Source organism: Triturus cristatus, chromosome 1_1 (assembly GCF_964204655.1).
Source record: "Triturus cristatus chromosome 1_1, aTriCri1.1, whole genome shotgun sequence".
In the NCBI taxonomy this organism is placed as follows: domain Eukaryota; kingdom Metazoa; phylum Chordata; class Amphibia; order Caudata; family Salamandridae; genus Triturus; species Triturus cristatus.
In genome coordinates, this window is record NC_140579.1 from 83,245,535 (window position 1) to 83,262,247 (window position 16,713).

General features: G+C 49.7%; 1 protein-coding gene across 1 annotated transcript in view; it reads left to right on the forward strand.

Annotated features, from left to right (window-relative positions):
- The first annotated feature begins 771 nt into the window (after positions 1-771).
- Positions 772-16,713, forward strand: part of LOC146869520 (keratin, type I cytoskeletal 12-like) — a 28,746-nt gene continuing 12,804 nt past the window's right edge. The window contains exons 1-2 of the mRNA XM_085603583.1: positions 772-1,466; positions 4,522-4,604. Of these exons, the coding sequence (XP_085459709.1) occupies positions 849-1,466; positions 4,522-4,604 (701 nt within the window). The 5' untranslated portion in view covers positions 772-848. The remainder of the gene's footprint in view (positions 1,467-4,521; positions 4,605-16,713) is intronic.

Here is a 16,713-nt window from a genome sequence, read left to right on the forward strand (position 1 = left end):
GCTCTGCTCAGAAGCCTGTGGCTAGTGCAATTAAATGTTGGCATGGAATGCCAAGACTGTGTGGTCTTACATCTAGCTCATGTCTCTGAAATCCACCATCAGACACTCCCCGCCTCTTTATTCCGCTCTTTCAGGTTCCTGCTTTCCCCCTTTGGGACAGTTTTCTCCATCTTTCTCTTCTTCTGTCTTTCCACTTTGCTTGTGTTTCCCTCCCTTGCACTCGGTAAATATCTGGAGAGGAAAAGTAAGCCCCTAAAAATGAGTGGCCCCACCTCCAACAGCTCGCCTAAATAAAGCACTACATTCAGGTATGATTAGATAAAATGCAAATAGTGTATACAATTTTTTGAAAGGTTTGCAAATCTTTTGCATAACAATTGTGAGGAATGCCCAACTGTGTGTAGTCTGTTCACTGATATATTTGCTGACGGTTTGTTAAACGCATATTGTTCATTTTGCAAACAGTAAAAAGCACATTAAAGCAGGGATTTGTTTTCAAACACAGGGGCCATACTTTCATCAAATATGATTATAAGATTACAGTAATTAAAATTAATGCTTAGGGTTGCTCCACCCGCGTTACCTCCCGAGGGCTGACAGGAAGCCATCCTCAGGCTTTCTGCAAACTGATGAGAAATAAGTAAGCCAAATAAGGCTAGACCATTAACTAATTACATTACTACTTACAGGGAGGGAGAACACAATACTGCAAGTTGACAATTTACTTTTAGAAGTGGAACACCCAGTTAAAATTGTATATAAAGGCTGAGAAACCCAACTGCATTGCCAGCACAGCCAGTCGCCTTCCTCGATTTCACATTGCTGGAAATCAATTCTTCCCCGTCATCATGTCTTTGCAACGCAGTAGTGGCTCTACCCGGGTTTCAGTAGGTGGTGGTGGAGCCAGCTTTGGTGGCTTCCAAGGCAGCAGTGGAGCAGCTGGTGGTGCAGATGGTGCTGGCGGCTTTGTTGGTGGTGGATATGCTGGTAGTGTAGGAGGAGGTGGCGTTGGTGGTGGTGGTAGTTTTGGTGGCAGCCAGGTTAGTGGAGGCTTTGGCAGTGGGTATGGTGGTGGTGCAGCAGGAGGTAGCTTTGGTGGTGGTGGTGGTACTGGTGGCTTTGGTGGTGGCGGATATGGTGGTGGTGCAGGAGGAGATGCCTTTGGCGGCGGTGGTTTTGGTGGCAGCCAAGCTGGTGGGGCATTTGGTGGCGGGGCATTTGGTGGTGGGGCTGGGGGGAGCATCAGTGGCAGCGAGGGCCTTCTCTCTGGTGGTGAGAAGCAGACTATGCAGAACCTAAACAATCGCCTGGCGACCTATCTGGACAAAGTCAAAGAACTGGAAAGTGCCAACCTGGAGCTTGAAAATAAAATCAAGGACTGGTATGCAAAGCAGCATAAAGGAGGTTCCGCAGGAGCTCAGGACTATAGTAAATATTTTTCGATAATTGCAGAGCTCCAAAAACAGGTAAGAAATCCATTTATTATCACTGAACACAAATCATGCACTGAGAGAATGTGTGTGTTGGATTTGGGGTACGAGATACATATTTAAAGGTTTTGGAATGCATTTTAGATAAGAAACATCTCTATTCCCATGCCAGTCTCTGCCAGATTGAGTCCACTTCCTCCTACATGAGTTGCACTCCCAAGATTTCAAATCCATCCTTGCCGCCACCTTCAGGTAAAATATAAAATGCAAAAGAGCTTTTGTTTCAGGATCAGATGGATCCTTTTCCCCTCGTACAGGGGAAAAACAAACAAACCGACTTCATCCCCTAAAGTGCCTAATCTCGGTTTGTGTTGCTGATGTGGAAGGGCACTCTTGTCCCCTATGTCTTCACCTTCACTCTTCCTCCCTCTTCGGATACGAAAGTCGGGTAACGTCCTGTTTCATTCTTGTCCCCACTTTTTCATCAAAATAAGAAAGAAAGAAATCTATTGAAATGTAGAAAAAATGACAACTACCACGGAAAACAATCCACATTCATACATTCCCATTAACAAAAGGTCTAAACATACATTACAGTTTATTTCTGCCAGCAACGCGCACTTTCCCAGCAGCACGGCGATGCTATGGCTTCCTATTTAAGACGAGTGACGTTCAGGGGTCGTAGTTTGAAACTTCCGCTCTTTCAGCGGAGAAGCGCAGACAGTGAAGAAAGACCTGGTCTACAATTGGCAAAGCAGAGCATTCTCGAGTGAAGTGCAAAGCTTCAACATCTACACTTAGAGATTATCATTGGGCGATGAATGAGTGAAGAATTTATGCAATGTTAACTCAGGGTTACTCACGAAAACATACACAGTAACTTGGGAGAATTCCATAGTCACAATTGAAAAATGTGTTCGCAATGTAAGCGAAATCTCTTAACAAATCTGGACATTTGGCATGGCTGGAAACTAAGTACTTCTCAGTAGATACTATTCACTATTGTAGCCTTTTGCTCTTTTTAGGTCTCGCTGAGCCCAGCGCATGCGCTGGCTCGGAGAGTCATTTTGTATGTGGGATTTTCAAAGTGCTGCTGGCTGGCCTAATGCTTGCGTTCACGCGATCGTGCACGCACGCCGCCGGCCGCCAGCAGCACTTTGTAAACTCGTGCGGCATCGCGATCGCGATCACTTTCGCTTTCAGAGCGATCGCGATCACGATGATGCACGCGCACACACAACTCCCGCTTCTCCCCCTCCCCCACCACATATTGCGTCTCGGTCGCTCGCGCGCGGCCAATGCTTGTCTTCTTTGCAGCTTATTTCTGGCGTGCTCCTCGCCGCAAAGTGAATAGGGGCCTCAGCAGGGGTAGTAAGCACTTTATAAATACAATTTAAAATTTCTGCCAATGGTATTGAGCTTTGCTGCAAAGCAGGCAGGCTTTGAGAGTGCTGCGGTGTTGCCATCTTATAACTGCTGGCGCTTCCAGTGCTAGCTGTTTTAGAGAATTCCGAATATTAAAATATGTTCTAATTTTTAGCTGCCGAGTAAGCTCGGGATCGGAATACAGTCTAGCGTGATATTTATAGGAAAACTCCCTGTCTGGCAAATTTCTGTAAATAAGCTACATGTCCTAGTTTTCAAAGAGGGTCGACTGGGCAGTGTGAGGCAGTCTTTTTGTGTGCCGGTGCAGAGCTGCGTAGCAAGCCTCACGAGGACGCAATGCAAGAGGCACAGATGATACCAAGCGTCAAAGTTGCATGTGATTTCGCGAATATGTCGTTTTCTATGTTAGTTCAGTCGTTTAAGTCATTCTGTTCTTCATAGTTGCTACACAGTTGTAGTCCCGCTTTTATGTCTTTAGTGCATGTCCTGTTTTTGCTCTTCACAATTTGGTCAGGGCCGCACTGGTCTGGGGCGCTTTCAGAGCAGGCTAGACCCTGCTTGACCTGTCCGTGCCCTCGCGACTCCATCCAAGCCACGGCCTCCTGCAGGTCGGGGGTGGTTTGAGCACCTTTGCCAGTGCTGATGTTGGTTTCTCCTCAGACGGTCTATGCTATGCCGCTTTAAGATAAAATATTTGGTTTATTAAACCACAGGAAGACACAGGTGAAACAATCAGGGATGTATACATTGTTGTTGCAATAACCTGTTCTTTGTGCCTCCCAAACCGCAGATGACACACAGAGAGGTTACACTGTGTGCTGCACATGCTAAGGTCCCTCTTCCGTCGTCGATGCATTTCTACCTTTCTGTCGGCCGCCGGCCATTCCCTACACCCTCCCACCCCCCAATGTATTTCTGAGGGATGTCACAGTATCTAAACGGGCTGGCCTTTGAAAATGACTATGCCTTTTATTTATATTTTAAAAACATAAATAAAAGGCATTGTCATTTACCATGCCAATCTAGTGGCACAGCACCCAGGATAATGTGCTGCATGGCTAAACACTTATAAGGTCCCAAAGGCGAGACCTATTGGCTATGCCAATGCTTGTTTTTTTAGCCATTCGTCTAGGTGTTATTTAGAATTAGAGGTTGACCCCATGTGACTAGGACGCTGTTTATTTTCAAATGAATGCATTGTGGGAGTTGTAGTTTTGGCTTGTTTCAATTGAATCACATGGAGTAATGTCCCTAATTACAAGAGTTTATAAAATAAATGCTCAAACTGGAGCCTCAGTGTGCTTGTGATCCGGTGCCATACGGTCACTCTATAGCAGGGGTCTCCGGTGCATGTCTAGGTGAGTTCTTTAACCTCTGACTATGCGAGTGAGTTCCATGCAGATGCTTATTCGTAAATGAATCGTCCCTGGATATCCTCAAAAGCTATCCTGAATGTAGTCTTACAAAGCCCTAGATATTATATCCACACCCTTAAATTATCTTGTGGAGTATGGCAGGTAAGTAGATGTTGAGGCATGAAGAGGGCCGGTGGGCAATCATCTGCGAGCTCCTGAGAGCGGTAGCATTGTTGTTGTGTTTTGTAATTCACAGATTTTAATAAGTCACTGTATATTTGTCATTTTGTCACTGGCCACACCAGCAGGTGTGCCCTAACCCTCTCTCTCGGTCTTTTGCCGCCCTCCAGATTATTGCTGCCACCAGCGACAACGCCAGGATTGTCCTGCAGATTGACAATGCCAGACTGGCCGCTGAGGACTTCAAACTTAAGTGAGTCAGAAGATCTACGTAATGCGTGCTGTGGTCGCAAAGAGCGCGATACCTCTAACTCTCAATAACACATAGCCCAAGAAACAGAGGCCAGGTCATTCATTTGAAAGGAGATTGATTGGATGTCAAAAGACAGAAATTATTTTTGCTTGTTCTGCCTATAAATGTTTGGCCACCGTTTTCCCGCAACAGGAAATACAAACCACTAACTCCATCTCAATCAGGATTGGATTGTACAAAGTGCTCAAGTGGTGCAAATAGTAACCGAGGAGCATTAGGGGCTAGCCAGGGATGGAACCTGCCAAACCTGATTTGTTAAGCGCTGCATTTCCTGGTGTGTCCGAGGCAGTCAAAACATTGGGCATGACCAGAAAACAAAGAGGGCTCAAGAAAGCCCATTTACTTACCAAGCCTTGAGCCTCCTCCATGTTCCAAACTTATACAAGAATGATGAGGGGCTCTGGGTGAGGCAATGGGCCAATTGTACTCTACCCGGACTTCCCTCCACCCAGGTGCCCACCTAAACACATACATAACCCATAGATAGGTTTGCATTGCAATCATATACATCTTGCTGGCACATGTTAATGTTTATAAGATTATATTTGGATGCCCTGTCAACACAACATCTCAAATAGGCATCTGTTAACACCAGAAGAAGTGCGGCTGACTAACAGCCCTCCTTGCGTGGCTGATGCTGACGAGGTGTTTGCGCGCCCCGCCCAACGATAATCATGGACTTCTTAGCCTAGATCCTACCACCATCGAAGCTGCATAGGCCATCCAAACATGTCCACGACGTAGGCATGCCAAACCAGTGCTTAGGTCAAAGTGCTGATGCCACAGCTGCCATCTTAGAATTGGCAGCAGGAAAGAGAGGCATAGCCTGATGCTACAAAATCCACAAAGGGTCATCCCAGAAAAACGATTTTAGGTCAGGAGAAGGGCAATTAGATAATAAATATGTCTCAAAGACTCCTGCTCAACCCTTATCACTTCTAAGCAACAAAACCACCTGCCAACTATGACAAATAACTCAAAGTTTATCAAAAATAACACTTTTTATTATTCATACGAAAAAGCAATTTAAAAATCTCTTTACAAAATTCATAACAAGTAAAAACTTAAAAAATGTATTTTACATTATTCAACTGAGATATTACCATGAGCCCCATAACCTTATATCACTCACACCTCAGTCATAACCCCATGCATACCTCCAGCATTCATTAAAAATCAGAACTGCGCAATATGCCCATTCTAACCTGCTGGGAGCAGTTTATATTCTGCATCACTGCGACACAAATGAATCACGCTCTGTGGATCACACAGACAGGGGTCGCTGACGCGCGCTGTGGTATCATTCTATTTTATTGCATACCTCCAGCATTCATTAAAAATCAGAACAGGTCAATATGCCCATTGTAACCTGCTGGGAGCAGTTTATATTCTGCATCACTGCGACACAAATGAATCACGCTCTGTGGATCACACAGACAGGGGTCGCTGACGCGCGTTGTGGTGGTACCATTCTATTTTATTGCATACCTTCAGCATTCATTAAAAATCAGAACAGGTCAATATGCCCATTCTAACCTGCTGGGAGCAGTTTATATTCTGCATCACTGCGACACAAATGAATCACGCTCCATGGACCAAACAGACAGGGGTCGCTGACGCGTGTTGTGGTATCATTCTATTTTATTGCATACCTCCAGCATTCATTAAAAATCAGAACATGTCAATATGCCCTTAATAAACTGCCGAGAGCAGTTTATATTCTGCATTACTGCGACACAAATGAATCATGCTCCGTGGACCACACAGACAGGGGTCGCTGACGCGCGTTGTGGTATCATTCTATTTTATTGCATACCTCCAGCAGTCATTAAAAATCAGAACAGGTCAATATGCCCATTCTAACCTGCTGGGAGCGGTTTATATTCTGCATCACTGCGACACAAATGAATCACGCTCTGTGGATCACACAGACAGGGGTCGCTGACGCGCGCTGTGGTATCATTCTATTTTATTGCATACCTACAGCAGTCATTAAAAATCAGAACAGGTCAATATGCCCATTCTAACCTGCTGGGAGCAGTTTATATTCTGCATTACTGAGACACAAATGAATCACGCTCTGTGGATCACACAGACAGGGGTCGCTGACGCGCGCTGTGGTATCATTCTATTTTATTGCATACCTCCAGCATTCATTAAAAATCAGAACAGGTCAATATGCCCATTGTAACCTGCTGGGAGCAGTTTATATTCTGCATCACTGCGACACAAATGAATCACGCTCTGTGGATCACACAGACAGGGGTCGCTGACGCGCGTTGTGGTGGTACCATTCTATTTTATTGCATACCTTCAGCATTCATTAAAAATCAGAACAGGTCAATATGCCCATTCTAACCTGCTGGGAGCAGTTTATATTCTGCATCACTGCGACACAAATGAATCACGCTCCATGGACCAAACAGACAGGGGTCGCTGACGCGTGTTGTGGTATCATTCTATTTTATTGCATACCTCCAGCATTCACTAAAAATCAGAACAGGTCAATATGCCCTTAATAAACTGCCGAGAGCAGTTTATATTCTGCATTACTGCGACACAAATGAATCATGCTCCGTGGACCACACAGACAGGGGTCGCTGACGCGCGTTGTGGTATCATTCTATTTTATTGCATACCTCCAGCAGTCATTAAAAATCAGAACAGGTCAATATGCCCATTCTAACCTGCTGGGAGCGGTTTATATTCTGCATCACTGAGACACAAATGAATCACGCTATGTGGATCACACAGACAGGGGTCGCTGACGCGCGCTGTGGTATCATTCTATTTTATTGCATACCTACAGCAGTCATTAAAAATCAGAACAGGTCAATATGCCCATTCTAACCTGCTGGGAGCAGTTTATATTCTGCATTACTGCGACACAAATGAATCACGCTCTGTGGATCACACAGACAGGGGTCGCTGACGCGCGCTGTGGTATTATTCTATTTTATTGCATACCGCCAGCATTCATTAAAAATCAGAACAGGTCAATATGCCCATTCTAACCTGCTGGGAGCAGTTTATATTCTGCATCACTGCGACACAAATGAATCACGCCCTGTGGATCACACAGACAGGGGTCGCTGACGCGCGTTGTGGTGGTACCATTCTATTTTATTGCATACCTCCAGCATTCATTAAAAATCAGAACAGGTCGGCTGAGGAGCCTAGCGCGCAACCAAGATGGCCGCGTAGGTGCGAGGCTCCCGAGGACCTCCGCGACCTCCTGCATAAATCCTGACAGAATCCTGTCCCAGATGAGGGGACTGTATTTGTGAGCCCGAGCAGAGGTGACGCCCGTTTTCCGTTTTTAAATCGGACCTCGGACACCGGCAGGAGCATCGATTGAGGTTTGCGGCCTTCTCCACACCGGCCCCCCGTACTGGAGTTGTGGGGCGATCCGGACACAAAGTGAACAACAGCAGCGGGCAAGGCTGGGTGGCTCGCGTACCCCGCACTTTCACTTTCGCTTTTGCGCCCTCCTTGCTGCCAGGCGAGGTTGGGTTGCGGGGCGGTGTGCGGTGCTGTGGCCTCGTTGGGCTGCCCTGCCGGCCCGCCGGCTGCGTTCCGTCCTGAGGAGCGGTGGTCGCCCCCCCCCCGGAGCCCTTGAACGGGATTGTCTGCCCCCTTTCTGAGGAGATTGGCTCGATTTGGGGATTGCGACCATGGCCACAAAACAAGATGGCGACCGGGCCAAGGTGAAGTCGACCCGTCGTGGCACGGCCCAACAATCCAATAACATGGACCGCTACACCCTCCAGAAGGGATCTCCAGAGGCGCTGCGTAGGTCCCCCACGGGCCCGACTGATGCTCCTGCTCTGCCCACGGACCTGACCCTCCGGGACGTCATGGGCGCCATCGCAGAGATGAAGGCCTCGGTGGGCCAGCGCTTTGACACTCTGGCGCAGAAGATCGACTCGGTCCTCGTGGACGTGGGCCTCGTGAGAGCCGATCTGTCTAAAACAAATGACCGGGTCGATTCTTTGGCCCACTCTACCTCGGGCCTCACAACTGACGTGGCGGCCCTCCAACAGGAGGTGCGCAGGCTTGGCCAGGCGAGCGTCCTGATGAATCGTCGACTGGAGGATTCCGAGGGTCGGGCCCGCAGAAACAACGTCCGCATTATCGGTGTGCCGGAGGGACGAGAGGCGGAGGCAGCGGATCTGTTCGTGGAGGACCTGGTCCTCACCCACCTACAGCCTCGGGGGCTGAGCAAATTCTTTGCAGTGGAACGGGCCCATAGGGTCCCCGGGGGTAGGCCTAAGATCGGCGCCCCTCCGAGGCCTCTCATCGCCCGGATCTTCAATTTTAGGGACAGAGACGCTATCCTGCAGACTTCTAGGCTCCAAGGGCCAGTCAGACTTGACAACATGGATATTAATTTCTATCCTGACTTTACCCCGGAGGTCCAAAAGCAGAGACTGAGCTTTCTGGGTGTCAAACGTCGCCTACGAGACCTGAATCTCAAATATTCGATGCTTTTTCCAGCTAAGCTGAGGGTGGAGGTAGATGGCCGCACGCACTTTTTTGATCGTCCCGAGGCGGCCGGGGACTGGCTGGACACTTTGCCCGGAGATCGGGGCCGGGGGGGCGGGGGGGGAGCGGTTGGTGGGGAGGGCCCGCCGGATCAGGACTAAGGGACTAATGGTAGGCCTTGCTCCAGACTGTGTTATTGTCACCATTGACTGTTAGGGTAAGTTCCCCTCCTGTGGAGGTCGTGCGGGGTCTCTTGGGGGATCTCCCTCCTCCTCTGGGGGACTAGTTAGTTTTCTTTCTATGGGGCGACAGGCACACTGCACTTTGGGGGGGCTGTTTGGGCTCATGCAGGGGTGCAGGGTGGGGGGAGTTCTGTTGGGATGGGTGGGTTGGGGTGGGGTGTGGTTCGTTTCTACCGCAAGGCAAACCCTTTATTGTACTGGTGTTTTTGAGTTGCTCTCGGGGGGACAAATGATGGCTTCTGTATGTGATGGGGGTAGGGACCTGACTTTGTTGTCCTGGAACGTTAACGGGCTGGGGGATAGGATTAAGCGGGGTGTGGTCCTGCAGTATCTGAAACGGATTTCGCCTGATGTGGTCTTTCTGCAGGAGACACACCTTATTGGTAACTCCTTTTGTCCCATGAATCGACGTGGTTATCGTTTGGTGGCCCACTCGGGCTTTACGTCAGGCTCACGAGGGGTGGGCATTATGGTCAAGACCTCGCTCCCGCTAGAAATAGACGAGGTGCGCCATGATGAGAGGGGACGCTACACTGTTTTGGTGGGGAGAATGGAGGGCAAAGTAGTCGTCCTTGTCTCAGTGTACGTCCCACCGGGGTTACAGTCCACCACCTTTGCGGACCTGGGACGCCTCCTTCTTGACCTTCCGGGGGGGCTTCTGGTGGTTGGGGGGGACTTCAACGCGGTGGTTTCTGGGACTATGGATCGTTATCCCCCTAGGGACCTCCCCCGGGCACAGGCGTGGCTGTCGGGCCTTTTGGACACACTGGGATTGGTGGACTGCTGGCGTTTAAAGCATCCCACTCAGCTGCAGTACACTTTCCATTCGGGTGCCCATGGTAGCCTTTCGCGGCTTGATCATATCCTTGTCCCTGCGGCCTATGCCGGGAGGGTGGGGGAGGTGCGCCATTTGGCGAGGGGCATTTCAGATCACTCCCCGCTCCTGTTGCACTTTGATGTCTTCCCGAGGGGGGAGGGCAGGGTACCTCCAATCAACGCTTGGTACCTGCGCGACCCCACTATTCGCGCTGACTTGATTAAATCCTTGCAACGGTATTTCGAGGAGAATGTGGGGTCAGTCCTGTCGGCTATCTCCCTGTGGGAGGCTTTCAAGACAGTGCTGAGAGGGGAGGCCCTCTCCTTTATTTCCCATGCCCGGAGGCGCGCACAGGAGGAGGTGACCCGGGTGGAGGCCGAAATTACTGAATTGGAGGGTGATTTGGGGAGTGGGGTGACTGACGCTGCGCTTCACGTTCTGCACCTTAAGCAGGCGGCCTATAGGGCCCTCGTCGCGGAGGCGGCCAGGGGCCTCAGCAGAGAGCAACAGGGGCGATTGTATGATGTGGGTGATAAGGCGGGCAAGTTGATTGCGTGGTTGGATAAGAAGGAGAGAGCGAGTCGTGTGGTCCCGCTGATTGAGAGGACGGATGGCGTGCGTGCCATTGAGCCGGAAGGCATTGTTTCTTGCTTCGCGGATTATTTCCGCGAGGTATATTCCCCGGTTTCTCCCTGCTCGGAGGAGGATTCCCATGCCCTGCTGCGTGACATCGCGCTCCCCTCCCTTTCTGTGGAGGACAGGGAGTTGCTGGATGCCGCCCCCACCTCGGACGAAATCGCCCTCGCCATCCGCTCGGTCGCTTCTGGCAAGGCCATGGGCCCGAACGGCATTCCTATCGAGTTATACAAGCTGCGACCGGATGTACTGGCACCCCACCTCCGCGCAATGTTCCTTGCTGCCCACTCGCGGGGCTCCCTCCCGCCGGACCAGCGTCTGGCTACCATCGTGGTCATCCACAAGGAGGGGAGACCTCGAGACCGGGTCACATCCTATCGGCCTATCTCGCTCTTGAATGCGGAGCCTAAAATCCTCGCCAAGGTGCTCGCCAACCGGCTGGTCGGCGTGGTGGGCGACCTGGTCCACCAAGACCAGTCCGGCTTTATTCCCCATCGCAATACGGCTCTTAATCTGCGACGCCTGCACGGCGTGCTAGCGCGTGTTCCGTTCGTGCGGGAGCCGGCCATCTTGGCGTCTTTGGACGCCACTATGGCGTTCGACACACTCGAGTGGCCGTACATCTGGGCGATGCTGGCGAAATTTGGCTTTGGGCCGGGTTTCATCAGCTGGGTCAAATTGTTGTACTCGGACCCACTTGCGCAGGTGGTGGTGAATGGTCGAGTCTCGGCCCCATTCGTGCTGGGACGGGGCACGCGACAGGGTTGCCCCCTGTCGCCGCTCCTGTTCGCACTGGCCTTGGAACCCCTGGCAGAGTGGCTGCGGTGGCACCCTTCTATCCGAGGTCTCCGTTGGACCCCTGAGTATGAGGACCGCGTGTCTCTCTATGCAGACGACATCCTTTTGTACTTAGCCTCCCCGCGCAAATCACTGATTGTCCTGGTCGATGTTCTGCACTCTTTTGGCCGCAATTCAGGCCTTGTCATCAACTGGGCCAAATCCTGTGTCTATGTGCTTTCCGGGGAGGCTCCTGTCCTCCCGCGGGGCTGTCCGATCCAGATTGCCTCGGAGGGATTTCGATACTTGGGTGTCTACATTACGCTGGACCCGGTGGCCCGCTACGAGCGAAATTTGCTTCCCCCCCTCCAGCGCTTGAAGGAGGATGTCGCGCGCTGGAGGCGCTTGCCACTTTCGCCGCTCGGCCGGGCGGCGTTGTTCAAGATGATGTCACTGCCGCGCTTCCTGTACGCTCTCCAGAACACTATGGACTTGGTCCCAGCGCGCTACTTCCGTGAAGTGGAAGGTTTACAGCGCCGCCTGTTCTGGGACGGGAGGCCGCGTATAGCCTTGGCAAAGTTGACGCTCCAGTGGTACGACGGAGGGATTGCCCTCCCGGATATTAAACGGTATTACTGGGCCTCCCAGTTAGCTGCAATTACTCATGGCCTCTATGGGCCCGCCCTAAACCCGGCATTTGAAATGGACAAGATGCTCCTGCCCGGTGGCGACTACAATCGAGCGCTCTACGCTAGTGTGCCCGATTCCCGCTTGACGGGACCCACGCGTGTCATGGTGCGAGTATGGCACGCGGCTAATGCAGCTATGGGCTGGAAGGACCGTTTGACCCGGGCGTCACCGCTGTATGCGTCTGAGAGGTTGGGCTCTCTGTGGACCTCGAAGGGCTTTGAGCAGTGGGACACGATAGGCATCAGTACAGTGGGGGATCTCTGGACGAGGGGAGGATTTAAAACATTCGAGACGTTGCAGGCGGAGTTTCAGCTGCGGGGCAGTGAATACTTTCGGTACCTGCAGGTCCGTCACGCACTGGGCTCCGTCTTCCCAGACGTGGCCTCCATCCCGGAGTCCTCCCCCCTGGAGGATCGAGTGCTAGATGGCCATGTTCCGGACAGCACGATCTCCCTCATTTACAAGAAATTGATAAATGATCGCTCGGGCTTACTGACTGGCCTCCGCGAGGCCTGGGTTGCCGATGGGCTGGAGTTGGACGACGAGGACTGGATTTCCGCGGTGGCCTCTCCGAAGGAGGTGGCCATCCCGGCTCGCCTTCGTTTCGTCCAGCTTAAGATACTCCACCGGGTGTACATGACGGGGCCAAGGCTTTTGCGTATGGGCTATGCCGAGGCCGGATTGTGTAAGCGTGGGTGTGGTGCTTCAGCGACCTTTTTGCACATTTTGTGGGAATGCCCGAGGGTGGAGCGATTCTGGCGTGGTGTGCATGAGGTCCTGCGAGCGGTTACGCATGTCGCGCTGTTGCCTGAAGCGAGGAGATGTTTGCTGAATGTGTGGGAACCGACCGATTACTCGGTTCCGCAGACGCGATGGGTGACTCTGGGCTATATGGTGGCTAAACGGGACGTTGCACAGCTGTGGGGATCCCAGAGGTCCCCGGCGGTGTCGGCCTGGAAAGAACACATGGATTGGTGCATGTTCCGAGAAAAGGTGGTGTATGTGGCGCGGGGTAAGCCTGGGGCATGGGTGAAGATATGGGGCCCCTGGAACGCCTACCGCGGGGATATCTGCGAGACGCCGTTGTTGCCTCCCGCTTCACCAGCTCCATCCCCCTAGTTTACTCCCTCCCTCAGTTCCGAGCACAGTGTTCTCCCAGTCCCGGACCTGTTTCCCTTCCCCTCTCGGGGGTTTTCAGTGGATGGTTTGGGGTCCCCCATTTGAGGAGCACGTGCTGCCACTTTCGATCGTGGGTTGCCTTGCGGGTGTGTGTTTATTTATGTTGTTGTGTTGTATAAAATGAAACCGTATTGTGGGCTCAGAGCCATATGGCCCGCGTTGTTGATACCTCCTGCCTTAGTGTCTATGCAAAGCCAAGTGCCTCATTGTATGTATGTCATTTGTTATCGTCACTTTAGCGGCCGGCCGGAAGGTTGTAGGCCCATACCTGTATATATTTGAGATTGCAATAAACGGTTTCAAAAAAAAAAAAAAAAAAAAAAAAATCAGAACAGGTCAATATGCCCATTGTAACCTGCTGGGAGCAGTTTATATTCTGCATCACTGCGACACAAATGAATCACGCCCTGTGGATCACACAGACAGGGGTCGCTGACGAGCGTTGTGGTGGTACCATTCTATTTTATTGCATACCTCCAGCATTCATTAAAAATCAGAACAGGTCAATATGCCCATTGTAACCTGCTGGGGGCAGTTTATATTCTGCATCACTGCGACACAAATGAATCACGCGCTGTGGACCACACAGACAGGGGTCGCTGACGCGCGTTGTGGTGGTATCACTCTATTTTATTGCATACCTCCAGCATTCATTAAAAATCAGAACAGGTCAATATGCCCATTTTAACCTGCTGGGAGCAGTTTATATTCTGCATCACTGCGACACAAATGAATCACGCTCCATGGACCAAATAGACAGGGGTCGCTGACGCGTGTTGTGGTATCATTCTATTTTATTGCATACCTCCAGCATTCATTAAAAATCAGAACAGGTCAATATGCCCTTAATAACCTGCCGAGAGCAGTTTATATTCTGCATTACTGCGACACAAATGAATCATGCTCCGTGGACTACACAGACAGGGGTCGCTGACGCGCGTTGTGGTATCATTCTATTTTATTGCATACCTCCAGCAGTCATTAAAAATCAGAACAGGTCAATATGCCCATTCTAACCTGCTGGGAGCGGTTTATATTCTGCATTACTGCGACACAAATGAATCACTCTCTGTGGACCACACAGACAGGAGTCGCTGACGCGCGTTGTGGTGGTATCATTCTATTTTATTGCATACCTCCAGCAGTCATTAAAAATCAGAACAGGTCAATATGCCCATTCTAACCTGCTGGGAGCAGTTTATATTCTGCATCACTGTGACACAAATGAATCACGCGCTGTGGACCACACAGACAGGGGTCGCTGACGCGCGTTGTGGTGGTATCATTCTATTTTATTGCATACCTCCAGCAGTCATTAAAAATCAGAACAGGTCAATATGCCCATTCTAACCTGCTGGGAGCAGTTTATATTCTGCATCACTGTGACACAAATGAATCACGCGCTGTGGACCACACAGACAGGGGTCGCTGACGCGCGTTGTGGTGGTATCATTCTATTTTATTGCATACCTCCAGCATTCATTAAAAATCAGAACAGGTCAATATGCCCATTCTAACCTGCTGGGAGCGGTTTATATTCTACATCACTGTGACACAAATGAATCACGCGCTGTGGACCACACAGACAGGGGTCGCTGACGCGCGTTGTGGTGGTATCACTCTATTTTATTGCCACCTTCTTCTATTATGAAATTGATGCTACGTCATCTAGTGCCAGACAGCATCCCCCTGAACTACATCTTTACTTTGGAGTTCTAGGGGAGGGTTTGCATTATGATGCGACGGTTCACACTGATGTGCTCTCGACCGCCCCTTCATGTTTTCACTGTCCAGAAACTGAGCGTGTCATACATATTTATATATTGCTTTGACCCACTTTGTATTAATATTATTCAATTATATCACTCATAACATGTTCATTGACATAATTGATGGCATCACTTGGTGACATCATCCACTAATCTCTTATTCAATTTACACTGTAAGCCAGTACAACCTGTGCAATACTAAAAAAAAGTTTTTTTGGCTGATCCCACAGTAGTTATGCGGATCACAAAACCCCCAAAAACATTTTTCGAAAAAATCTTTCCTCAACTCCATAAAAGCGCTAGGGGGTCATGGTATCCCTACCCTGCCCCCTTAAATCGTTTTTGTAAAATATTTACAGGACAAGTCCTGTAACGGCTGCCTCAATGTTTTTGTTCATGTTGCGGCCAGCCAATCAGAGCGCTCACTTTAAGAAAGTCCCCTTTGCCAATCCGATGGCTTGATTTTTTTAACTTTCAGTCCAACTATCAAGATATCTATAAATGTGTAACCTTAACTTCTCAAACACTGATGAATGGATTTATACTAAATCAGAATAAACTTGCTTTCTCAGAAATAATCTACCCCTCACTGGCCCCTCCCCAAATTTGGTATAATTCTGTTCAGCATTTTGGCTGAAGTGCTGTCTAAAAATTCCATCTGAAATTGCATGGGGAAAGTAATAAACCTCCAGAATAGTTCCTCGGCTCCCCTCTGGCTAGCCACATCGTGGTTCATGCCACTGTTCGCAGCGGCCATGCCTACTGCAAATCTTCCTTTTTAGGAGCTTCCAAAAATGTCTTGAAGAAGCTCAAGCGTATTCAAAACACGGCTGCTAAAATTGCTGAGTCTGCCTAGTTCTTCTTCTGCCTCAGCTATTCTTGACTGTAATTTTTACCAGTGGTTAAAAGAGTTTCTTTCAAATATCTCAAGCTTCCCCTATTTACCTCAACAACACATTTAGGTTCTGTTCTGCCACTAGGCATCTGTGGATAGCTTACAACTGACAGACACACACTGGTGGGATAAGGTTCCAACTGCACAGACCAATGTGGGACCTAAAATTCACAGGCTGGAACTCAGTCAAGGATGACTCAGCCTTCCATCACTCTCTAGCCAATAAAATGAATAACATCAATGTGGGCAAGATTAGCAGTTATTTCAGGCAACTATACACATGTGGCAATTTCCAGCCATAATATGAAGCCGTGACTAGCTGTTTTCGCACCGATTTCTATAACATGTATGAAAATGTCACCAGGTGGGTGAAAAAATAAACATTTATTCATTTCTGCAATTTTTCAATATTTTGTTTATGGCTATAGGGGTATCCTCTTGCACTTTTTGTGAGGTATCTTAGTGCTGTGAGGTTAAGTAATGCTGTATGTGCAGCTCTCTGCTACCTCCAGGCTCAGACATGTTTTACAAATATGTCTCAATACTGTTTCTGATGCTG